General features: G+C 33.2%; 1 protein-coding gene across 1 annotated transcript in view; it reads right to left on the bottom strand.

Annotated features, from left to right (window-relative positions):
* Positions 1–27,746, bottom strand: part of PSME4 (proteasome activator subunit 4) — an 86,253-nt gene that overhangs the window by 19,007 nt on the left and 39,500 nt on the right. Inside the window, exons 19-37 of the mRNA XM_033124533.1 lie at positions 27,065–27,222; positions 26,022–26,117; positions 18,925–18,980; positions 17,754–17,810; positions 17,484–17,539; positions 17,289–17,387; positions 15,778–15,840; positions 15,084–15,179; positions 13,950–14,081; positions 11,413–11,622; positions 10,212–10,348; positions 8,898–8,951; positions 6,320–6,449; positions 5,696–5,777; positions 4,302–4,455; positions 3,674–3,743; positions 2,617–2,742; positions 1,918–2,070; positions 293–397 (exon numbers count right to left, since the gene is read on the bottom strand). Of these exons, the coding sequence (XP_032980424.1) occupies positions 293–397; positions 1,918–2,070; positions 2,617–2,742; positions 3,674–3,743; positions 4,302–4,455; positions 5,696–5,777; positions 6,320–6,449; positions 8,898–8,951; positions 10,212–10,348; positions 11,413–11,622; positions 13,950–14,081; positions 15,084–15,179; positions 15,778–15,840; positions 17,289–17,387; positions 17,484–17,539; positions 17,754–17,810; positions 18,925–18,980; positions 26,022–26,117; positions 27,065–27,222 (2,034 nt within the window). The remainder of the gene's footprint in view (positions 1–292; positions 398–1,917; positions 2,071–2,616; positions 2,743–3,673; positions 3,744–4,301; positions 4,456–5,695; positions 5,778–6,319; positions 6,450–8,897; positions 8,952–10,211; positions 10,349–11,412; positions 11,623–13,949; positions 14,082–15,083; positions 15,180–15,777; positions 15,841–17,288; positions 17,388–17,483; positions 17,540–17,753; positions 17,811–18,924; positions 18,981–26,021; positions 26,118–27,064; positions 27,223–27,746) is intronic.

Here is a 27,746-nt window from a genome sequence, read left to right as displayed (position 1 = left end):
TATAACTTTGTATCATCTGGCTCTTAATACATGTTAAGTTACATATGATTTGGCTTGTCATTTAATCTAAAAAAATGCATTATCATTGCAGAGAAGACATAATGATAATCTCTTAGGTTATCGTTCAAGAGTAATTTGAAAGGCTAACCAGAGCCATCTCCAATTAGGTAAGATGAGAAAACTATGAATAAATTACAAGATTCAAGAGGTGTAATGACATTTCACAGATTTTGAGACAGGGTATGAAAGTCTGGATAGAGCAGCTGAACACAACATGAGCAGGAGCACTTACACAGGATGTCGCTATACAAGTGCCCCAGTCGTTGTACGTTTCAACAGTGATGTTGGACAGTGCTGTTCTAAGCAGAGGGCACAGAAGTTCCCACAGCTGCTCCACCTGCTCAAAATACATGGGAAACAGTTAAATCTTCTCCTGGAAACACGCACACGCGCGCACACACACACTGAAATTATCTCAGAACGCCCAAATAATCCAGGAAAGTAACCACCATATTATCATCCTACATACTCAGGTATAAGATGATTTTTCCCCCCAAAAAAAGTTATTCAGAAAAGAGCCACCTCATATAGTTCCTTACAAAATCTCTCATATTACTGATAGGTTCTCGTTTTAAAATTTTAGTATACTAGGCTGAAACAAACTCTCAATCATTTCTAAATTTTGCATCCTTATAGAGGTCACTTGATTGAATTCTAATACAGGAACAATGACATTTTAATAAAATTTAACATTAGCCTGAAATATAATCTTCCAATTCCTAGTTTAGCATTACTATCAATAGCTTTTTTAAATGTTCAGTTATACAGAGACTGCAAATACATGTGTACAGATGCTTCTCACATTTTAATGAGATATTAATCACCTTGCGCTCCTGATAAAATGCAGATTCTGATTCATTAGATCAGGGTGGAACCTGAGATCCTACTTTGTCTAACAAGCTCCCAAGTAAGTGATGCCCATGCTGCCGGTCCATGGACTGCACTTGAGTGAAAAGGACCTATACAGGACAAATGAGGGGGAGGGCTTGGGATGCACTTGCCAGTGGTAGCACTGGGCAATGATTATAAGGAAGAAGAAAGCTGTATCTTAAACAACTTCTAAGGACAGGAGATGTGTCTGAAAAAGAAGTAACTCAGAAATAACAGAGAAAAGATGGCAAGAGTATGGGTATGTGCGACACATTTAAATAAACTTGTTCCACGTACAGGAAAAAGGCACTATTATAAATTAACAAATACTTTTATTTAATACGTGAATTGAACACATATAACTAAATAAGTATATTAAAAGGCATTCATAGTTCACCTAAAAGTATGTGGAATTAAATTTGCCAAAAACAATACTTGTTTGCTTGAGGAAATGGTGGCCCACCTTCTATTCAGGCATTCCAGACATAATGCCAGGTTATTTTCAGTCTAGTGCATTTTGCTAAGAAACTAACCTAAGAACAGGATGAAAAATTAATCTCACAATTAAACAAAGTGATACTAAAACAAAAAGGGTGTCAAACACAAACTGTCTAGAAGACCAAATGAGTAATGTAGATGAGCAAGGGGACTAAGAGAAAGGATTTAGTGAGAAGCTAGAGAGTATAGCCAACTGATGCACTGCAACAGTGCGCCACCACTGTTCCAAGATCTTTCTATTTTTTAAGAGAAACTGAAATCATTTTTATGTGGCATATCCTGACTTTTCCACTAATGTTGGCAAATAATTCAAATCTTAAAATGTAGTGAATGTCACCTATAGACCACTAACTACTCTGTAACCTATACACAAAAGCATTATCAAATGGAACACTTCGTATTTTAAGTATTAATATCTAACGTTTTGGGAATGGCTACATAAACGGATAATGCAGCTCTAACAGAGAGTGTGCTGTTCAAATACATCACCTTTTCAAATGTCCAATGCTTAGAACCTCTGATTAAACCAGCTATAATTTCCGCAACACATCGCTGGGTGCTTTCATGTGAATCAGCAACCAAACGTTCTAAATGAGGCTTCAGAACTGGCAAAAAGGCATCATCAAAGTTTCTGAAAATACCCTATAAAAACAAAGAAAAGAAAGTCCTTCAGTACTTAAATGACTAGTATCTCCATTATAATTATAATACGCTTGTTATTTGTTTACTACATTACTACTGGGCTTATAAAATCCCCAACAGTTCTCCCTCTAGAACTCACCTGCTTTAACAATATCTCTAAGTTAAAATGGTAAGGATACAGTCATTTTTACATAGCACATCAAAATATATAATCAGTGAAGTAGAAATTAATAATCTGTCTGACCTTAGAAAGGTCACATGCACCCCCCCCCAAAAAAAAAGTCAATCAAATGCATAGTTTTGTGGGGTTTTTTGGCTTCTACTGCTAATTACAAATATTAAAGATAAATGCAAAAAAAAGGGCTTTTTTAAAAATAAAGAGTCCTAGGACCTTAAGTCACGATCAATATGATTGGCATAACTTCCAGAGTCATTTTAAATGAAAATAACATGACTAAACTCAAACTTTAATACTTTAAAACTTATGAACCTACAAAGTGACAGTCACTAAGCTTTATGAAGAAGGTATATAAATAACATAGTTACCTTAAAGAGGCAAAAACGTCGAGGATTAAATTTATCTTTTCCTTTTCTGTCTTCTAAAGATAGAAAAGTAATTAACTGTTCAACAAACTTAGGATCAGAAAAATGATCAAATATAATCTGTTCTGCCTATAAAGTTAAAAAAAAAGAACATCAGGGTTTAGAATCTACTTAAATACATTATTCTGAAAACATTAAAATTCAACACTAAAAGCTTTGATACCCCACAGTTGGCTACTGTTTTTGTTCTAAAGAATTTTCAGTTCTAACAGGGGCTTTCTAGAACCAATATAACATTGCCTCCTAAAAATGCTAAATCCTAGGAATAGATAAAAATTTCTTTCAGATCTTCAATTTTGGATTCCATTTCTCAAATTGTGAATTATCTGTTTGGGAAGAGAAGACTTAATGCTACTCTGCCATCTTCTGTGCAATTTAGAAAAAGTCCCAAAACGATAAACCAAACCCCAGCAAATTATTTCCATATATATAAAACATCAGACGTTAAATTGTAAACTTTGTCGAGAATCAGAAAATAAATGTTACAACTCCATTAATTTAACTGAGGACGACACAAACGTAAAAGCTCTTAAATCAACTTTCAAAATGATAAATGTTTTATGAAGATTTAAATCGACAAACATCTGTTTACTGAGTCCCCATGACTTATTTATATACAATAAACTAAAAAGCTAATCGTTATCTTTGCCTTCAAGAAGTCTGCTAGCAGACAGAAATGGTATAGGAAAAAAGTAGATAACTACATAAAGTAGTACCCAAGGGGTACCAAGTGGCATAGGGTAATAACTTGAGAGTAACCTTAGATATAAAAAAGAATCCTGCCCACTAGTCCTAATGGAATGTGGGGGGGCGCAGCGCTGGGGAAGAGAAGGGGTGAAGTAAGGGAGTATATATTTACCAATATTTAACCCAGTGCTATACTGAAATAGACAAATTGGGGCAAAAACAAAACATGAACTGAGTTTGAAATAAACCAATGGCTAAAAGATGCATTTGAACTAGGATAAGTGTTTACGCATGTTGAAAATGGAATGCTTACCTCTGTCAAATCCTCCCTGCTTCTGCCAAGCTTAGGCTGCTCTTCCACACCAGCATAAACAACCATATTCCTACACAGTAAGAGTTTATATTTGTCATACACATAGAAAAAAATATTAGAGCTTCATGGATAGAAAGCATTGAAGGCACTTTTAATGAATTCTATTAGCTGCTAAGTTTGGGAACAGGAGCACATCACTAACAGTCCTGGCCTCAAAAATCTATCAGATCACTGTGTGCTGATGACAAAAATTATTGGAGTCAACAATAAAAGACAAGGAAGTTTTTCTGGACTAGTTTAGGCACGTTTAGTATCAACAGGTAGGAATATCATTTAGAGCAGCTAGTAACAAACACCTTAGACGTACAATGGTGGAACTAAGGAAGTCTTAAGTGTTTCAATGAAAAAACAAGAAAAGAGGCAGGACTGACGCATAGCATTGGAAGGAGCAAAAGAAAAGAGGAAGAGGGAAAAGGAAAAACACTTGGAGATTGTGTGTCTTTGGTATCAGAGTCCCTCTAATTGCTTCAAGTGCTTCTGAACCTCCCCAGAAACCAAAAGATGATAAAACAAATCATATCAAAGATAACCTCTTTAATAGTAAGATGCATGGCAAGTTGCAACTTACTGTGGCCAGGTGTAGTATCCCCAGTGAGTTTTTTCCACAAAGCAACTTGACTCCCATTCTTTTTTAGTTCTTGGTATACTTTTGCTATCATAATGTAACCAACGATTATCAGGCCTATCACCAGCAAGAATTTGAGTGGATTTAGCGTAACCACCTAAAGAAAAGACAATTACATTTGATGAACTTAAAAATATCCATGCTATAATTATTCTCAACTTTCAAACAATAGGATTAGTGTGACTTTATATTCATAAAAAGACTCTACGAAAATTCCCTCAGGGCAAGACTACATGTATTTTTTATATATATATATATATATATATATATATATATATATATATATAGCATTTCAAACCAGAGGGGAAGAGATGAGATTATCCACTGAATGGTATTGGGATAGTTATTTGGGAGCAGAAAATCAAAATCAAGTATGATCCATACTTCATTCCTTTCACCAAAATTAAAAGGATTAATTTTGTCAAAACAATTTTTAGGTCTGAATTAATTTCAGACTTATATAGAGTTTAAAGAATTCCCATACATTCTTCACCCAGATGCCCCCAAATTTAACATTTCACCATATGTACTTTGACATTCTCTCTTTACATACACAGACACTTGTGGGGTTTTTTTTTGAACCATTAAATATTCATTTAATATGAGACTTACAAACACGTGTTTCAAGTGAAGATAAAACAAGATTAACAGTAAGGAATATAATGAGTCTTTCCAGCATTTCGTTAACACCATTTTATAGTGGCCCAAAATAAAGATGGTGTTACACAGTTATACGCCCCTGCCAAAAATGAGGTGGAGAAGAACTAAAGACAGCTGTTTGAATATCAGAGGAGTTATCAGAGATAAAAACATTCGGTAGAGAAAGGAATAAAAATAACATGTTTTCTCTAAAATCAAGTTACTTTATTATTTTTTCTGATTATGAATTATTCAAAAAGTTTGATACTACGGTAAGGTATAAAGAAGAAAAGTAACCTTGCCTTTAATCCTACCACCCAGAGAGAATCAGTCATCATATTGATGTATTAATGGTAATTGTATTTTAAGTCTTTGAAGTACAGTTTGATAAATAACTAGTATAATTGCTTAGTTGGTGAGATAAATAAGTAGATGACATTTGCCCGAAGTGTGCAAAAGGTACGTGTATTATGAAGACATACAGTCAATCTATTCTTACGAGTATACTTTTTATTACTAGTTTTTACTAAGCCAACTGTTTCTCTTTATAATATTATTTCATATTTTGTATTAAAATTTTTTTATACTTTCATAGTTTATATAGAAAAATATTTGAGATCAAGCACTGTAATTTATACATTTCAAAGAAACTTTGAGTTTGCTGAGAAGCACAATTAATTACATTTGGTAGTACTTACTGACTTCGTAGGGGTTGATGGTCAGTTTTTTGTGGGTTCTTTTTAGCTGCTTAAGAACACCAGCAACAGCTGAGATTGCCATCTAGAAAAGGAAGAGGTAAGGTATGAATCAAAACTGTGAAATCTCTTAACTGGTTGCCTGCCTTGATCAAAGCAAAGGCTTTCTTGTTTCTTTTAAAATACCTTGCCCACTGATATCTGGTGGCAGAGAAACCCACTGATATCAGGTGAGAATCACCTGGCTATGCCACCAGATATCAGTGGGCTAAATCTGACTTGCAAGGAGTCATTCACAGTTCTTACTGTTCAATCTTCATCGTGCCAGTCTCTGCCTAGAAAACTTTGATCCTTTCTTCACTAAACCAAGACCTGCTCATTCTTTAAATCTCAGCCTAAACATTTTTAAGGATTTTTCTCTTGTGCACCAGGCTAGGTCAGCCCCATCTTGCACCCATCCTCTAAAACTTTCTTTGTTAGATGACTTATTCATCTCTCAACCAAAAGAGGTAGATTTCAAATCAATGCACTTCAAGGTATTCATTAAGTGTGTCTTGTTTGTGAAGAATTTCAAGCTCCAGGTGAGGAATCTCAAACCCAAGATAGTAACTAAAATAAAATATCTACCTTTCGAACTACAATTGCATCATGGTTGAGATTCTCAACAAAAAAACGTATGGCACGAAGAGGTAACACTCGGTCATCTCTCAAGAGTAGAGACAGAAGCCCAATGCCTATATGTTCAAATTTCCAGGGCCTGAAAAGGGGAGGAGAAGAAAAAAAAAAATCACAAAACACATTGCTTATAAAATCACTTAAACACACACACACACACTGAATCATTTGTAAGTTTCCCAAGAAATAAAATAGATACCATATTTTGCCGTGTATAATGCACGCTTTTTGCCCAAATTTGTGAGGGAAAAATAAGGATGCGCATTATACATGGGTAGTACTAATTCTGTATCTATATAAATGTTTTTGTTTTTTCTAGAGTGGATGTTTGTATCTATGTATTTAAATATATATATTTAAAAATGGCCCTCTATAAGGGCTGCTGAGGCACAGAAAATTTATTTATGAAATTCTTACTGTCCTCCTGGCCTCTAGATATTTTTAGGTAGTAATTATACTTTACACCATTGTGTTCTTATAGCCTTAGCCCCTTTTGAACTTCAAGTTACAGATCCCAGTTATACATCTTGCAGAAATCACTTTAATAAATAACACTTGATTGCTTCCAATGTAGACAGGCCTTATTAAATCGAAAAGGTAAATGGTTATGTCCCCAATCAAAATGGAATTCTGAATTTACCCAATCCTGGTGTATCGTATCCACCGCAACAAACAATATATGGTATATGGGAAGGGGGTGTTTTTGTTGGGAAGGGTTAGAAAATTCTTGTCATACTAACTGATTTCTATCTATGTAATGACACCAGGTTTACAGTAAGTGCTATGGGAATATAGTATTATAATACAAAAATTACCGGCAAATTAACTTTGCCTGAGGTTAATAAAACCCATGATAATAACTGAAAATCCAATGTATTGGGAAATAGAAATTTATCCTCCCTATGAAGTCCTTTCTATGGAAACTAATTACCCAAAAGAAAAATTAGAACTTCTAGATCATGAAATAATAGTCTTCATTCATCTGGCCAAACTTATCATAAAGTACAAATAACAGTAGACGAGGGAGAAAAACACATTATTAGCTTAATAAAAAATTATGATAATGCATGTAAAGGGTTCTTTGGTTGGCTAAGATGTTTGCTCCTCTCAGACTCACACTTGCCTAATATTAGACATTTTCTGCTCCTAATCGGTGTTACTGGTTTAATACTATTGCTCTTGGTCCTAGTGTGTACATTTTATACTACCGTGTTTCCCCGAAAATAAGACCCAGCCAGACAATCAGCTCTAATGCGTCTTTTAGCGCAAAAATTAATATAAGACCCGGTCTTATTTTACTATAATGTAAGATCGGGTCTAATATAATATAATACAATATAATGTAGTATAATATAATATAATACCTGGTCTTATATTAATTTTTGCTCCAAAAGACACATTAGAGCTGATGTTCCAGCTAGGTCTTATTTTCGGGGAAACATGGTAAATACAAAAAGCAACATACAACAGACAGATGGGAAAACTCAGATCACGATAGCTCAAATATTAGACATGATCCAGAATACATTTAATGATGACATACAGGATCTGACTGCCCATTTGCTCACCTTTTCTTTTAAATATAAATAAATAATTTAGCCTTGACATTCATCTAAGGTTATGGTCTTGCCCCACCCCCAATGTTCCAACATTCAGCAAGGTAAATGCTCACACGAAGACTTCCTAAGAATGAGCTTTCCTAGCCCCGTGGGACCACACTATCTAACCAAAAGGTTGGTCATCAATGCATCCTTTGGATTTATAACCAAAAGGGGAAACTGCAGACGGAAAAGGGGCCACATGTTAAACCTAATAAGCTCAGGACACTGAAAATAACCACAAAGGATGGTGTGAACATAAAAATTCCTAACTAAGATGGGTCATGGCAGGAAGTCACGTCCTTGGCCCCTGTAGCCTCCTTGACAAAGGTCAATCTTTAACTTAAGTGAACCCATCTGTCTAGCTTTTTTATATAAATGTTTTTAATTCTTTTATTTATGCTTATGAGTTAAAAGTGTAACTCTAGAAATCAATAACGATATCCATATGCAGAATAGTACCCTGGAATATGGTAACAGTTTTGTTGAACTTACAACCGACTTGCAACAATGATGTGTTCTTGGCCTTCTGTCATGCGTAAATATCGTAAATTTGTTAATGGGTACATACAATTTCTTGTACCATAATACGTTAAAAAATAAATGCTAAAATTCCTTTACAATACAAAAAACAAGTACCTAAATGTAAACAAAAGTTTGAGTTAAAAAATTAAAACAAAAGATTCTTTTCTCTTAAAGTTTGGGTCAAAATCGTGGGGGCACATTATAAACGTGAGTGTATTATACACGGCAAATATAGTACGTTGAAGAACCACTAATATCATTAGCCCCAAATTTCCCCTCCTGGTATTATAAATTCATGAAGCAGAGTATCATATTTTTTGATAGTCATTCATGGCTTCCAAGGCAGAAATCTCCTATAATAGTTAAGATAAAAGCTTTGAGAATTAAAAAGAAGTTCTTGCACTTACAGATTTCTTTGCTCCACACCATCTAGCAAAGTGTTTACCAAATTTTCATAGTTCCTTAAAAAAAAAAAAAAATTCAGGTGAGGTATAATTTTAATACAATTTTAAGGTGAACATCAGACAATGTTAACAAATTCAATTCTGGCCCAATGCACTCTCTCTTACTTTTCATCACATGACTGTAAAGGAAGGGCCTGGTGAGAAGCAAGCCAAAATAAAACAGATGGGTAAACAGAGACTCTGGGAAAAGAACATGAAGGACAGAAAAAAAAACCAAAAAAAGTGCTAGGTGCAATGAGCAAGTCAACTGTTTCTGAATGGACATTCAAAAGTAAATCTGTGATGGGCAGCCAGGTGGCTCAGTTGGTTAGAACGTGAGCTCTGAACAACAGAGTTGCTGGTTCGATTCCCACATGGGCAGACTGAAAGCAATGAGTTGCCGCTGAGTTTCCAGAAGGGTGGCCGGATGGCTCAGTTGGTTAGATGGCTCAGTTGGTTAGAGCATGAGCTCTCACAACAATGTTGCCAGTTCAATTCCCACATGGGATGGTGGGCTGCGCCCCCTGCAACTAAGATTGAAAACAGTGACTGGACTTGGAGCTGAGCTGCCCCCTCCACAACTAGACTGAAAGACAATGACCTGGAGCTGATGAGCCCTGGAGAAACAGACTGTTCCCCAGTAACTCCCAATAAATGTATTTAAAATAAAAAAGTAAATCTGTGAGTAGTAATCAATTAGTTAGGAGTAGTCTGCCTATATGGCATTCAAGGTACACATGAGATAGGCTACAATATAAGAGTTTATTATTTATATATAGACATGTTAGAAAAAATTAGCATATTCATAAGGCAAGGAAAAAAATCAAGTTAGGAAGGCTTCCGTTTGAGTGTAATCACTGAAGCTCTGAGGTGCTTTTGTTCCAAAAACCTAAAAACAGTTTACTAATATGCTGATACCAAATTTATGTAAATTTGATCAAAAAGTAATTATTATAAGAGCTATGAAAAAATAAATGTGTTGAACTTGATTTAGAATTGAATGACTGATATGTGTATTTCAAAAATCAAAGAGAATTTACATTAAAAAAAAAAGATAGCTATTTAGACAACTATTGCAAGATGGTGTTTTCCACCACCTCCACAGCTACAGGTAACAATCAGGGAATCTTCACAATAATTATTTCCTAACAAGTTTGTATTTTTTTAGAATCAATGTGTAGATTTCATTATGTAGTTATGGTTATCTATATTTTAGAGATATTTAAAACCTAGTATCTATAATGTAATCCATTTTGACAAGCAGGCATTCAGAATTACCTTAGGGCATCAGCATTCTTTTCTTGTTGGCGTTTAAGTCCTTCTTTTATTTCTTCTGAGCTAAGCATCACCTGGTTGGTAGAGGGGTTTTTTGATTGTTGAAGCAGTTCTGCTATTCCAATACATGGCTTTGGAATCTTATTAAAAAGAAAAGCCAGGGGAAAAAATGAAGTACTGACACATAATACAACATAGATAAATCTTGACACTATGCCAAGTGAAAGAAGCCAGATACAAAAGACCACATATTATATGATTCCATTTATATGAAATGTCCATAATAAGCAAATTAACAGAGAAAAGAAAGTAGATGAGTGGTTCCCAGAGGCTAGGGATATGGGAGAATTGGGAAGTAACTGTTGCTGGGTACAGGGTGTCTTTGAGTGATGAAAATGTTCTGGAATAAGAGCAGTGATAGTTGCACAACACTGTGAATATGTTAATACTATTGTGACTATATAAGCATATGACTATTACAGTAAAAGGGTGAATTCTTTGGAATATGAATTACATTTCAATTTAAAAGATTTTTTAATAGATAGCTTAATCTAGTGACAGTTGCAAATAGCAAAACTACCTTTTATAGAAAAGGAATACTTTTAGTGCAGTGGTTTTTAAACCAAAGGATGGATGTCAAACACAATCACTTTAGAGAAGTGGGGCATTCAACCGCACTCACACCTCTTCCAGCCACACCCAATTCTGATGCGTGTGTAAATACGTGTTTGAAAATTTATAGATGACCTGCTGTTACATCTCTCCATTTCAGCACCAATGAAACTGATATTCTCTATTTTTTCCATTTGTCAAATCATTCCGTTTTAATTTTCTTCACTATAAATTATGAACCCTGTCGTCAATCTTTTGCGACTTTGGCTAGTAGGAGCGACCTCTTAAAATATAATCAATTCTTTGAAAAATTAGACCATGGACATACAGGGAATAATGCTTAATGCAACTCTTTGTGGCCTCTTGGAAGAGAACAATTTAGCTGTCTCTTGGCCATGCTCCAACCTCCTATTCCACCCTGCTATTTACAGTAACGATCATAAAGAAAACAAAAAACAAATTAAAACAAAAAGTATATTACAATCAAATATCAAGAATATTATTACTGAAAAAAAAAGACAAGAAAACTAAAAAGCATTTTAACAAGGCAGTATTTCCAAGAAAATCTGAATTACAAAATGGTTATGCTTACTGCGAAGTCCAAGCCAATTGTTTCATATTGACGATGAATCTTTTCTGCAAGATCATCAAACAGTCTCACTATTGATGGCTTTTCCAGGGACATTGCTTTGCTAAGACCAGAAGAAACAATTGCTGGCCAAGTCTGTACAATACAGTCCCAGTCATGAAGGTTTGCCAAACATACACCACTGTGATTTCCAAGGAGACAATATAAGGCCCCCTGCAGGAAAAATGATTTTTTAAATATGGGAAATAAAGAGGTGCTGTTTAGTTGTAGCCCACTATCTACATATTTTTAAATTTACTAAACATTTATTATTTAAACGATTGATACTGGTTAATAAAATATGTTCACATACTTGAATTTTAACTTTTAGAAACTTGAACTTCACATCCAGTGATATTTTCTCTAAGTCATTTAATAGAGGGCTAGCTCAAAGAATGGCTAATAATATGGAAATATAAGGATGTTATTTTTAAGAACATAGCTTTCATTCCAATTCTCTTCTACAGTTTTATCATAAAAGCCAGAACTGTGCCACTCAGCATTTTAAGGCATAACGTTTGGAATAATTTCTAAAATAGTAGTTAACATCTGTTTGCCAAGTATTTTCCTAAGCACATATAAGAATTAGGTGACTTAATTATACTGTGTACTCTCTACTCATAAAAGTACAATTAATCAGAATGATACTGATAACAGTAGGTATCCCTTTCTAATGAAAAGAGCAATTTAGTACCAAAACATTTTGTTATTTCCTGAACATTCACCCTAACTAAATTCCACTGTGGCTTCTTACCCACCTGAGCTCTATTTCTCTTTACAGATTTGTTAAGCTCAATTTTACTGACCTAATAAACATTTTTCCATTTTGGTATTATTTAACCTATCTGATTCTGTCCATTTAAAATGCTCTCAAGGTCAACAACATACCACCCAAATAGTTAAACCTTCTGCAACACTCTCGAATTATACATCTACACTAGGGGTCAGCAAACATTTTCTGTAAAGAGTGATACAGTAAATAGTTGGCCAAGCAGTCCCGGTCACAACTACTCATCTCTGCCACTGGAGCATAAAAATAGCCATAGACAATACATAAACAAATGGACATGGCTGTGTGCCAATAATATTTTACTTACAAAAGCAAGCAACTGAGCCCAAGCTATAGGTTTGCTGACCTGTCCTTATAAGCTAACTTTAAGGAACATGTTTAGCTCTCATTTTAATTCTCTCCAGAAAGCAACTGACACTGCTGATTGAGTCTTCCTTCTGGAAAGATCTCTCCTTGTCTTCTGTAATTCCTCCTCATTTCTTGATGTCTTTCTGACCTTTCCCTTCTAGCTTAGCTCTTCTTTTTAGGCTTTGAATAGTTTTCTCAACACTTGCCTCCTGATCCTCTTCTCATTCTCCTCCTAGGCTTCCTTACCCAAACCCAAAGATTTCAATTATCATCAACGCATACTGAAATGGTATTTTTCAATGCCACACTCAAATGTCTAACTGCCTACTTATCCAAAAAAACTAATTTCTAATCTATTCTCCCTATTCTCTCTCTGATGTACCAACAACGAGTTGCACAATCCAGAAACTTAATAATTTTGATACCTCCTGTTTAAGTCCCCCTATATTTTTAACTAAGTCTAATCAATTCTCCCTCCCAAATCACTTTCAACCCACTTTTATCTAATGGTATAAGCAATCATTATAGTTCACCTATACTCTATATAGCATCCCTGTGAGATGTAGGATTTTTCTTATCTTGTATCATTTCCTTCCTTCTCTGCTCTAATCACACAAACTTTCACTCAGTTGTTCAAACTTATGTTTCTTCGTGTCTCAGGTCCTCCTTCATGCTGGTCACACTACTCTAAATGGTTTTTGGTCTTTCACCCCCTTCTCCCATAGGCCAGCTGAGGTACTCACTAACTGGTGTTCAACTCAAATTGCATCCTACATTTTCTCCACCACAACACTTATCATAAACATGGGTAAATAAGTAAATAATTAGGAAGGAAATAAAGACTGTATCTGTTTAAAGATGAAGTGTACTGCTATCTTCAACTTACTTTGAAATACAAAGGTGCCAAAAAAATGTATACACATTTTTACAAAGGAAAAAACTATTAGGTTGGTGCAAAAGTCACTGTGGTTTAAAAGGTTAAAAATAATTGTGAAAATCACAATGACTTTTGCACCAACCTAATAATATTGTAATAATATATACCAATAGCAAAAGATGAATACAAGTCACATTTGACTTCTGCAATTATAAGAGATGCTCCAAGTGGTTACCATCAGTATCCAGACACTTCTGATTACAGGAAACTACTGCTTGAGCAACACTGACCAGTGCCCACTTGCATACAATTTTTTGGCACCCCCGGGACATAAAAATAAGATAAAGAGATGGAAAGATGTGATAAATAAAATATAGCAAAATGTTAAATATAAAACCTGAATGGTGAACATGTTAACGATAGAATTCTTTCAACTTTTCTGTATGTTTGAAAAATTATAGTAAAACAAAACAAAAAACTCTATACCTTGAACTGTTGTTGTGTGACATCTTGTCTATCAGGCCTTAAGAACTCCAAAACCAAGGGAATGATATCTCTGCAACAGAAGTTATATGCTCCCAAGGCAGCAAAAAATGTTTGCTGAGCCTTATTTCTGACCTGGAGAAAGTATTATTAACAGAGGACTTATATTACATGGTAGACAAACTACAACGATTTCTAAATTATCAAACACAAAGTGATGATAATTTAAATATTGTTGTAATAACAGAAAAATATATTAAAGCACATGCCTTAACAAAAACAAATAAATCATCTTTTTATCAAAAAAAGCATATTACCACCAACCATATTCCATGGGTTAGGTTACATTAGTTCAAATATTTTTGATAAAGGAGACTCTGAATGGAACCAATATGTATTTGATCAGTAAAAATAATCTGCAGTTAAACTTCATCCTGAGTTACTCTTGATGAGGAAAGTCTGATTTTGTGTGTCTATACGAGGAAAATCAAAGACTTTCCAAAACAGAACAACTTAACCTTTTCAATACAGACCTTAAGTTACAGCCTACATATTTTGAACACAGACAAAAGATTCAGTATAAATGTAAAACCCATGAACTAAATAAATAGTTAATTATTCATTAACTGATTAGAATAAAAGCAACATACTGTACACATTTCAAACTCTTTTAAAGATTACTTTAGATGAACTTTCTGGGTTAAAGATAGGTTTCCTAATTATATTATTTTATAAATACAGAATAATTGGCTGGACATGAATCTCTTTACTTTTTCCAGTTCTCTATCCTTGGAGATAATCTCTTGGTCCTATGCCTCCTTAAGAATGGTAATAGCTTCCTGAAACCCAAGCATAACAACACCTAGGAGGATTACATGGCCTTCATAATGTAGATTTAATTAAGTGGCAGCAACATTACAATAGCATCTTAATTTTTTTAAAAAACATTTGAAAATTACAAACAGCAAAATAAACATGATCTGAAAAAGACTAGCAAAATTAGTTTGAATATATTCAAAATTTGAAAGGTGTTTTCTATGCCAAAAAATTATTTAAACGCCCTTGTTAAAATGGGGATATTTCAAGTGCATGTAACAGAATCAGAATGGGGGCGGGCACTGTTCACACTAGCCTTACCTGACTGTATGAACTTGTAGATAAACGAAGAAGATCTCTGATCATATCTTGATGTATGTTTTTATATTCACAACCCTCAACAGTCAGTGTCCGTAGCTATGAAAACATTGTAAATCAAATCTCAAAGTTTGTACTAAAAGTTCATTTAATTATGAAGTAACCATAAATAATTAAATATTCGTCTGGAAAACTGATTTTAAAAAAAAGTTGTCATGATACGACAACATGGGTGGACTTGGGAGGTATTGTGCTGAGTGAAATGAGTCAAACAGAGAAAGACAAATACCGTATGATCTCACTTATACAAGGAATCTAAAGAACAAAATAAATAAACAAATGAAACAGAAGCAAACTCATAGATACAAAAAACAAACTGATAGTTGCCAGATGGGAGGGGTGTGGAGGCTGGGTGGAAAAGGTGAAGGGATTAAGAAGTACAAATTGGTAGTCACAAATCACAAAACTGTCATGGGGATGTAAAGTAAAGCATAGGGAATATAGTCAATAATACTGTAAAAACTACATGTAGTGTCAGATGGGTACTAGTCAAGGAAATCACTTCGTAAATTATATAAATGTCTAACCACTATCCTATACATCTGAAATTAACATAATACTGTATGTAGGCTATATTTTAATAAAAGTCTTTTTTAAAATAAGTAAAAAATCACCGTTATTTTAAAAAGATATTTACCTCATGCTGCAACATTACTCTGTCGATCAACAGTGCTCTGATGTGTTGTTTTTTCCCATGGAGCTGAAAGACAAAGTAGCAAATACTTCAACATTTTCCCTAAATGACTTCAATAATGGATTCCCCTGAATCCTTAATGAAAAATTAGTTTAAACAAAGTCCATGGCATCCTGGTGGGTAGTGTAGGTATTTCACTTATTCTGAAGACATCAGACTTATATTAAAATATACTACTTCGTAATTAATTTTATGGTTAATAGAAATATCCTCTTTAGATGGCTAGTCCAACACCCTGTTTTTCTGATAGTTTATGGATCCATGCATGGGTGAGTAATGGAGCTGGTCCTTATTCAGATGAATACTAAAATACAAAACAGCCTACAAAGAACATTGACTGTTAACATTTATAAGTAGACTTTCTGGGTAATTGTGTATGCTTACTACAGAACATGGTATCTTTTTATCTTTCTAAAAATTATCTTTTAAAGTCTCCTTCACCCCCAATCTTCTACCCTGTCACTAAGGGCAGATTATCTGGCACTCAAAGATTATTTCTCTTTCACATCTTTACCTCAATAGTCAAGTCGCCTAATTCCTTCTTTTTCAAAACAGCTCTCCATCCCAAAGCCGGTGACTTGACTCAGGCTATTCCATCTGGGCTATTATAATCATTTACCTACCTTCCCTACCTCCTGAGTGAATTTCCTACTGCTTAATTTTCACAGTGGTTGGTGAGCTTTCCAAAATTCACTGAAATAAATATTGATCTTTCCAATAGTCAAATCAGATCTACTTAAGAACCTTTAATGACTGCCCTATTGCTGAATATAAAACCGAAGCACTTTTCTCGGGACAAACTATAAATGACCTAGTTTACCACTGCCACTCTTCCCTACAGCCACTGTTTCCTAAAGCAGACCATATTTGCATATCTCTCTGCCCTGTTTATATGCTATTGCCGCTGTCAAAAACAGGTAGCATCTCTTGTCTACACAATGAACTTACACAACCTTTTTAGATTCGATTTCAACAGAAGTCTCTATCTATAAAGTAACACTACTATGAACAGCCTATAGCTGATTTAAGTATTCTTTCTTCCACGCTCCCAGAGAAGCTTGTACTGACTCTCCTAGAGCACAAACACAACATACAATGTATTTTTCTCAGATCTACATAAAGTACAAATCCTTTAAATTCATGCCTGTGGACAATTCCTCCCCATCTTTTACTCCTTCAGCTACTCAGAAGGTAGCCCGAATGCTGTTGCCAAGTTATCATACTCCAAATACTCAGAGACTATCATGGAAATTGACAGAAGGATTTGTTTCAGAAAAATACATTATTTTCTAGGATCCTTTTGATTATATCAGGATAAAACATTTGAAAATCTACAATTTTTACTTACAGGAAAACTTCCTCTGTATGCTGAACAATCAATCAGGTAGTTATATTATATAATTGATATAATGTTTTTTAAAATATTAATTCAAAGTTGTAGAGAAAATACTGACCCTATTTTCCATTGATTTCTTTACTAGGTTAAAGCTTTTCCAACGGGAGTCAAATTCATGCTTGTGAGATCCTTGGAATTGCAACAGGTCTCCAATAATCTGTCAAAGAATTTCAAATTTTATATTTACATCACATCCAAGTGATCACATCAAACCCAGTCATACTAAAATTATGCAACTATTAAATGACTGTACCTTTATGATAAGAAACAAAGACTTGGTATCATCTTCTGAATTATTAAGTATGTGGTCTATAATAGAAGAAAAAGGATTTTGGTTAAAATATTTTTAATTACTATAGGACTCCTAATATATTAGTAAAAAGACTATTAATTAAGGAAAAAAACACTGCCTGATATTCTCACCATTTGGAATAAAAAATGTTAAGTAAAAGCACCTATACCATAGAATAAAATTCCTAAATACCTATTAATAAAAATAAGTTAAATGCATATATGTACTTACTAAGAAGTTTCCTTATGACCCTAGCAATTGCTTCTCGGTGATTCTCTCTGGATAGATCTATTTCAGAAAAATGAGAGAAGGCATTTTAGACACACTAAAGTGTTCTCCAGACTGTTCAAGTTTCTATCAACAGCTGTGTCAAGAAGAGACAATATATCCAGGAAAAAACAAATGGGTCAGCCTTTATCATAGCTGGATTAGTGGCTAAGCATTATACAGAATAAATTTTACAACCTTCACATTTACAACAACCTGCTTATAAAACTTTATTGGGCAGGCAAAGAGGCGGGAGAAAGAAACCATCCTTGCCAATATTTCAAAGGTTCTATTTACTAACTAGAGACCATAAATACACAGGATTCTCTAATTAGTTATGGGTGACCCAAATCTAGGAAACTAAAATTATACTCTAGCAATTCATGTATGCAACTAACTCCAGTGTTAATCTAGCAATTCAGAAGTGTCCAATTTCTACTAATGTTAGATTCTGAATATTAAAAATTGCTTTTACATAGTTATAGAAAATGTACATAAATATTTATATAAAATTTAACTATGATAGAAAAATACAAAGATAGAATATATAAAGGTCATAATTTTCCATTCATATCAAATATAATACACAGTTCTAAAACAATTCTAAATATAAATGAAGATTACAATATATGAAAGTGCCTGTGCATATAGAAAACATCCAAATATTTACTTACGGACCCAATTTCAATCTTTTTTTTTTTTTAATTTTATTGGGGAATATTGGGGAACAGTGTGTTTCTCCAGGGCCCATCAGCTCCAAGTCGTTGTCCTTCAATCTAGTTGTGGAGGGCGCAGCTCAGCTCCAAGTCCAGTCGCTGTTTTCAATCTTTCGTTGCATGGGGCTCAGCCCACCATCCCATGTGGGAATTGAACCAGCAACCTTGTTGTTGAGAGCTTGCACTCTAACCAACTGAGCCATTTGGCTGTTCTCCAATTTCTATCTTTTACTGTCTATTCTTTACATAATAATTTTTCAGTTTTTCCAGAAAAATCAAATATAACTGTTGTGTAGTTAATATTCATTTACATATAAAAAGGAGACTAGGAATATTTTAACTATAAAATTATTCTATTAAACCTTAGAGTAATTGAAAAAATTGTCCACACAGATTTACTCAGATTAAGATGCACATACCATATTCAAGTCCAGTATACAACTTTGTCTCTTCCAAGGACACCATACTTGGTACCCTGTATAAAAACAAGAGCGCTTGTATTTATTATTAATACCAATAAGAAGGATTAAAGGAAAAAAGTGTCACTGCTACAATGTTCAAATCAAAACAAAGATGGTGCTCTTTTAATAAACACAGATTTCCAGTCTTCCATACTTCAATTCTTTACTCTATCCATTTGAAGATTAATGCTATCTGTTTTATCAGTAAGGACAATATCATTCATCTTAAAGAAAATGTTAATTTAATGACTTGGAGGCGGGGGAATTCAGTGCCCAAATGAGCATAGTAATGATAGTGTAAAAGCTTAATTAAATCTCATGATAAACATTTATACATTTATACAAAGAAAAGTCAGCTTTTTAATGGCATAATAAAGGTTAAAACTGGTCACCAAAAACCCACCAATTTTATTGTAGAATATATAGCAGACAAGCTTCTTTAGATAATCATTACCCTTTTTCTCAAAACCAGCCAAAATGATTTCTCCTACCATCTGCAGTAAAGTGCCACTACTTTTGAAGACGTTCAGATGTAGAAACACTGCATTTCCTAATTAAAGATTCGTCACAAAGAATTATATTATCAGAACAAACCAAACTAGTTAAACTCATTAAATGGTTAAAAGTCACTTTTTAGGTATGTTAAGAACAGATTTTACTGGGGAATACGAACCTTTATATCTGAAACCTAAATTTTCTTCAATGAAAAACATAATTTTCAACATTTTACATCAAAATGATATTTAATTCAGTAACTTTTTACAAAGAGATAATACTTTCTAACAGGAGAAATATAGGCACAAATGCCAAAGAAACACAGGGTAAGCATAGCTAATACAGGGTAATTATAATCAGTAATAAATAGAAATTTTATAGTTTTAACTCATCACTCATGAATTACACAGCCTTGTAATGAAGAAAACACTATTTTAAAATCAACATATCCCCCCACCATTTACATTGCATTTTTTAAGTTAAGTAAGTTATTTTTCCTTAACAATTAGTAGGTATAAATTTTGGGGATTATCTAAATGGTAATAACGTCTAAGTTTTATATGCCAATTATAAAATGATGTTCTTCCCCATAATCTAGTGCCTATAATGGCAACAATGCTGTCTCAAGTTTCAAAACCAAGCCTACAGAGTATAAACAAAGAATGGTAAGAGTTTATAATATAAAATGCTAATTTGCTTTTCAGAGATTTTCAAGTTCAAATTCTTGAAACCTGGTTTTCATTCTATAAAGCTTCAACCTTTGACAACAGCTTGCAATCTTGAGCATTTGGTAAAATTTTGCATGACTGAAAAATAAAAAACGTATCCAGAATCTAGTCAGTAAAAGTAAAATCAGATTCCTTTACAATGAACTTCTAGGGGAGTCCAACATGTCTACTGAAATTAGATTTCACCACCACAGAGAAAAAGGCTGTGTGTTCAAGCAGTAACAAGCATAAAGCGTAAGACTGTTGCCCACCCCACCCTGCGCTATCCTGGTATAGCATGGGGAAGTGCTTGTTACGAGCTATCATATGAAAGGACATGTTTCTTCACTGCTGTTGGAAATATAAGCAGTTTTCTAAAGAAGGAACACAATTTTATCTTACCCACTCCATATCTAATACCAAATAAAATTGAACCAAGCATGCATTTTAATTATTGTCACAAAATTACTCTTAGGAGCAACATAAAAAACCAACCTATATAGCAAACTATTCTGAATAATTTTTACTATATACAAAAAAAAAAAAATCCAAAAGCCTATCAAACAAAAAACACTATCAGTTGGGAATTTGCAATGTTTTTCTTGTATGCATTCTCTGACCCTAGTAACACCAATTACAATGTAATCACATCTAAAAACAAGTCTCACCTATTACAATTATTTAAAAAACATATCAACCCGTATGAGATTTTTTAAGTATTAAGAAATACATTTAAATGAAAATGACTTAGGCTTTTATTTTTAAAATCGGAATTAAAAAACTCATCTTCCATAGCTCAAGCATATAGAAGGTATCTAGTTAGACATATATTTCAGCCTTACTTTATTTGCTCTCATCCATCACAAGTTCCTTTTATGCTTATTTATCTAAGATTCAGCTTTAATTAATCTCTTATTTAACAAACCAATTAAACTTCAATTGAATTGACATGGTTTACACTAAATGTTTCTCAGCAAGCGTAAATACATATTTATACTAAATATTTCTTCTTATCTTTAAAAGAACAATTTTCTAAAAGAAACCTCTATTTATTACCTAAGTTTTTATGATTGCATCTCTTTTGGGCCACATTGTAAGTCTATGTGTGCAATACTCTCTAATACATAAAACTGCTCTTGTAACTTTTAGTTATGTGCAAAATCTTAGCTGAGTAGACTTAAAGTGCTGCCAATACTGATAGATCTGCCTTCTGATTAAAAGCTATAGTAGCAATATAAACAATTTAAATCAAATACCATCACTCCTCCACCCCAAGTGGAATTCATTCTACTCATTCACTGGTTCATTTTACAAACACTAATATAAACTGACCTAGGAACTAAATAAGATTCTGCCAAGTAATTTCAACACAACTTATTAAACATAATACCATCTATACAATAATAAAGTTAAACTAGCTTCACAGCAACTAAATATTACCACCTAATTCATAACAAAATGTGTCCAATATGTGTGCTACTAAAAACAAAACAAAACAAAACCTTTTAGTTTCCCACAACTATGTTATTTGTACCACTAGATGGCAATCTTCTTTATATTTGATTAGGGTAGAACTGAAATCACTGGTGCGAAAGATAGGATGGTGAAAAAGGAAGAAATGTCTAATAATATAAAAACGAAATATACAATACAAATCAAATATGCAAATGAAGGCTAGGTTAATTGTTATGAAATAACTGCAAACAGTAATAATTCTTCCTGTCTATAAGTGAAAGAACAAGCTACCCTTTCCAATAATCCCTCCCATCCCAAATAAAAACAAACATAAAGGGTATAAAAACCAAGCCACTAAGACATTTTTTCCATTCAAGATTACAAGTGCTTCACAAGAGACAACTGGCCTATTTCTGTGTTCTGTTATCCAATTCAACCCTAGACATCAATAGGATAAACACAAATGAAAAGCTGGCTCTTACTCTACCATGTGAACAAAAGGTTGCTAAGAGAAATTTTACACAGAGCTAGGTTTAAAATTAATGCTGAGCATAAGAACTATTTCCATGTCTGACACACAAGCTTTTAAAAATCAATGAAAACAACAGAAGGTGAAATAAGGAGAAAACAGGATTACTCACCGTGGAGTAGTAACTGTTTCCTTTTCTGTGTGCAGCTCCCCCAGCAGAGCTGGGTAGTTCCCTGGAGGTGCCAAGAGAGGTTAGCTAGCCCTGCCCCTCATCGCATAACAACACATCCTTTCACATATTAATGAAATGGTCTCAACTCTTAGACCTTAAGCGTGATTTTTTTTGTTTGTTTGAGTGAAAAGTTAGTAAAAGCTGAGGTCCTAAGAATGATTTAACTAAGAATGACTTAACAGGTTTATCAGAGGAAAGGGGGCACAAAGTAAAGAAGAAATATTTCAGATGAAAAATGATGACTCCTCTACCTTGAGGAACCCTGTTTTTATGCATGTTATTAGTTTTTTACATTCTGTGACAGCTGGTTAAACCTAAAAGATTATAGAGTGGACTGCAAAAAGGAGAAATTAATGACGATTTGAGGATTAAAGGCAAGTGTCCAGTATTCCTGTGTGACTCTGGAAAGACAATCCAACTTCCACATCTATAAAGGTAGAACTATGAGTATAAACTATACACAAATATTTCTATTAAATCATTAACTAAAGGTTCCAAGAGCAAAATAGAGAGATTCCATTTTATGATCAATTCAGCAACCTTGGTATCTAACAAAACTTAAAAATTAAAATTGTACTAGATTTTAAAAAATTTACCCTTAATTACCCTCAAGGGACCTTATTTTACCCATCCTTTGTAACGGTTAAATTTATAGCATGTACAAGGTACTTAGTAAACTACGTTGCTAAAAGACAAAAAGTACAATGTAGATACCATTGGGTTTATTATTTACTTTATACTTAGTAAGCTTTTTGTTTTTTGTCTCTAATCACATAGCACAGAAAATTGTTTTTCACATTTAGTAGCCATTTCCCTGAACAATGGAATTTCAAGACCATCCTATATACTCTATTAAGAACTAAGTTAGGTTTTTCTTACAGGAAAACTCAGAATGAAACTAAGCTTCCAGTTTCTCATTACTGCAATTTTCCAGAAGACAAATACTAATAATAAATGCGCAAGGTCAACTTAATAAGTGGTTTAACCAAAAAAAAAAAAAATTAAAGCAGCTAGAATAGGTTGCCTAATTGAGATTTACATAAGAAAAATAAAAATATTAAGTTTAAATTTTAAAAAATTGGTTGAGTTGCTATTTGCTTCCAAAAACTGCTCTGGTGTTTCAGAAAATGCATAATGTCCCGTAATATAAGAGCCAAATTATTTGCTGTTGACAAGAGTGACTTCCTCAGGCATCTCTGGCATTACATTAAAGCATCTCTTACAAGTATGCATTCCCTTTTCTCCCTCACTGGTACATTTTACTCTGTTTCATCTGGAGTAACTAATGTCCAAAGTAAAGAGTTTTCTTTTTGTCTACTAGTTTCAAATTTGCCTGCTGCTGACAATTTGAGAATTATGCTACAGATATTCTTTCCTTACACTAGGCAATGTGATTTAATATCACAGAAAATGGCACCATCAATTAAAGTTAGTTTTTTCAAATCAATTTACACTTAGAAGATTTTAACAATTACTGACATATTAAAATAAGCATATTAGAAATTTAAAATGCTAACTTTATTTTATGATACTTTGGTGAGAACTAATTTACTATCTTCAAAAAAAGCCAGAATGTTATATAAAGAAAATACGCATAAAAAGGCACACATTACCAAAATAAATTAAAATTTCAGATGAAAATGATAATAAGAAATTAGTTTTAAAGGAAAGGATTCTGTTACAAACTATTAAAGGGCCAAGGAAGACATTATAAACTCCCCATTTTGGCAATTCAAAAGCAATGGGCTGCTCAGTCATCTTTAATTCTATTTTGTATAAGCATTATCCTGCATAGATGTATGTAATTATAAAGAACTCTAAAAATGTGTATTATTCAATGATTAAAACAATAGTTTTCATTGTTTTATATTTTATTTCATTATATATTAAATACAAGAACACATTTTATATGTATACTTTTAAATATATTAAAATATATAAACATGATACATTTATATAATTTCTATTACTTATATTTAATTATATTAAATGTTCACTTCAAAAGTGAAAATTCTAAAATAAAACTTTTCAGTCTAAATTATCTTAACTTTTCACTTTTTCTGAGAAAAAGGATACTCAGGATCAATTTTATAACTTATATAGTAATGTAGGTTAACAAACTACTTATGGCAATAATGAAATTTTTATAAAATGGTATTCTTTTCCTTATTGAAAATGCATTTTATTACATGTAAGCCTAACTGGTTTTATAATAACCAACTGTATGGAACTTTTATCCTGATGCCCATTTCCTTCAAAGGATAAAAAGACTTTGCTTCAATTCACTATTATAGTTACATGGCATAAATATGGTTACATGCTGATATGAACTGCACCGGAAACCTCTAAGCCTCCTGAGCTGACCCTTCAGCAGTACATCCCAATGAACCCTCAATACTTAAAATCTTCTAATCATATACACAGAAGATACATGCTTTTGCTCTTAGATAAACTGTTGGATTAAATGACCACACCTCTGATTGTCAACACATTCAAACACAACTAAATTTGCTAATGTAGTAAATTTATTGCATATGAAATCACATTTTAGTATGCCATAAAAAGAGTTAGGTTCTTACTGTATTACACACTGTTAAGATTATCAGAAGAATAAAAACCATTTCTGCAGGTCTCATTTAAAAATATTCTTTAAAATTAATCTCTCTTCACAAAAATGAATTTTGGTAAAACTGTTGTCAAACTATAAAACTGAGGAAAAACAAAAGTTCTTTAAAAGAATTCAGCGAATTCCCAGGTAAACTTAAAACAGATTTCCTTACGCGAAATGACCCTATTTGTCCCTCTTAAATCTAATGAGCAATCTAAAGTTCAATGCCTAGAAATAGTTTTTAGATTGAAGTAGGTGGGAATTATGAAAAAGCATGACTCTAAACAATGACTATACAAAATATGGGAAAGACAAACAAGCTGCCTTTTAAAAACATTCCTTAAACATTTTTAAGATTTATATTGCAAAATTAATAACTAATTCTCGTCTTTGTGTTTCTTGAGGGTGCAGGAGTTACTTATTTTTATGTGATTTTCATTAAAGTGCTCAGCAGAAAGATATTGGTGTTGAGAGAAAATGATCAAAGATAGTTTACTGAAACTACCAGTCATCTACTTTTAATAAGTGAGCTAAAGTTACATATTACTGATTTCACTTAACTCAATTCTTTCAACTTAAATGGTAATACTAACAATGGACTACATCGAGACATTCATTCAAAATAATAATATTCTGAAACGTACTTAACTTCATAAGAGTAATTTAGTAACTCTAAAATAAAAAATTCAAAATCACAATGAATAACAGATTTCACCCCAGTTTTTCTGCTACAAAATTCTCAATCAACACTGATTTCAGACAAAAAAGTATTTTTTTCTTTTTAAAAGAGTATTTATCTTAATTAACTCAGTAAACTAACACAAGAACTTAAATATCTCTAAGTTCATATTTTAAAACTCATTAACATTGAAAGTTATCATAGTACCATAGGAAAATCTGAATAAGCTTTCAAGTTTATAGACCTAAATTATGCCTCAGGTATTTTTGGCCTAACAATGACAAAAGGTTAAAGTGATATAGAAACACCACCAATAATTACAAAACCAATGACTCATTATGTGACTAAGACTTAAAATATGTGCCAAATGGTAAAACAGCAAAATATGTAAAGTAGTTATTTTTACTTACAAGTTAGTAACCGGCTCTCCTTTCAATGGAGGTAGGAGGTTTCCCGAGCCAATTAAACAGTTGTGCACTATAGTCAGACTCTGTAGAACATCATCTCTAGAAAAGACAAAAAACCAAGGGTCTAGGAACCACACAAACTTGATCAAGTAGGGATATACATTAAGGCAAAGACACAGCAAACATCTCAGTTTACCCACTTAATAGTGCAAAGTAATTCAACAGTTATTTACTGGTAATCCTAGACCTGCTTTTATTTAAACAGGCTCTAAATAATCTCAAGTAACAACTGCCCTTTGTGAAGCAAGTCTGAATTCAATCACCTGTTTACCTGAAGATCATTACCACTAACAAAAATGGAAAAATAGTATTACAGATCTTCCAGTATAGTCCATCTTTTGAAAGTGGACTAGCTAAAAATTTACTCCAAAAAGCAGTTTTATACTATATACTATATAGTCAACATAAGTCAATCATACTTCTTCCTCCAAACCCACTTCTACTGAATTTGCTCTTAAAATTTCCTGATATTTGATATCGTGGTTTCCTTACTATTATTCTAGGAACTTTTAAAAATTCAAACTACAAAAGTCTAATGGCCTCAAAAAATTGTTGCTTATTAAAGCCCCTAGAGAGACAGAGAAAGTACTCTCAGAGATATTTATCTAAGTAACATTAATTCAATAAAATTAATTAGTAAGAGTTAACAACACAATAAAATCTAAGCTGAATCTAGAAAAACAGGCATTTCCTTTCAAAGGGGGCATATCTACACATACCGGTACTTACCAAAAGATGCACAAGTGACACTGCTAAGTGGAAGGCACTAAAAACAAACTACAAAAAACCCTGTTTTTCTATTTAAACTGTTTGATTATTATGACAAAATTTCTGTTATACAACACTATATTTATTAAATGGTTTTCTAATTACTGATGGCGATATTCAAAACACACACTGAAAATAAATATATCAAATATGAAAGGACACAAAAAGATTTTCGTCTGTAATCATGTAACACTAATTGATTATAAAAGAAAACTAACCTAGACATTTCAAGTTCTCCATCCCCACAATGCTGGAGTTTGATGAGCTCAGGTTGAAGAAAAGAGTCCAACAGATAGAAGGCAAAAGCCACTTCATCAGAAGAAGGAACGTGCCACTGGATTCCCAGATTCCATAAGTCCCCTGGTTTACCCCAGTCCTAGAAAAGAACAGCATTGGTACAGCAGGTTGAAAAGTTGGAAAAAAAACAAAACATACACACATCACTCAAAAGGTTTAAAAGAATATGTATAAGTAATCCAAATTTAAGGTGGTAGCAAATAACACACACACACAATGGCATGAAAACATCATATAACTCCTACATTATCATTCCTAAAAATGGTCTCCCTGAAGAGCCACTCAAATATTAGTTTACTATAAAAGCAACTGTAAATTTATGTGAGGCTATTGAGTTCCCCAATAAAATTATATGGAAATAGAGAGATTAGATATTGCATATCAAGTCATTTCACACAATAACAGAAAAGAAAACGAGAGTTAGCTCCAGCATGAATTTAAGACATTCCATGGAGGGCCCTTCAGTCGCTAGATGGGTTGCTGCTCCAATTATGAGTCACTAAATAAAGCCAAAACAAACATTCCAATAACAGTTTTAATAATCTACTTTAAAAAAGAAGTAACACCTTTATACACAGAAGGAAAAAACCCCACACTTTGAAT

This window comes from Rhinolophus ferrumequinum, chromosome 13 (genome assembly GCF_004115265.2).
Source record: "Rhinolophus ferrumequinum isolate MPI-CBG mRhiFer1 chromosome 13, mRhiFer1_v1.p, whole genome shotgun sequence".
Taxonomy (NCBI): Eukaryota; Metazoa; Chordata; class Mammalia; order Chiroptera; family Rhinolophidae; genus Rhinolophus; species Rhinolophus ferrumequinum.
The sequence above is the reverse complement of the archived record's forward strand: the minus strand, read 5'-3'. Positions and strand labels throughout refer to the sequence as shown.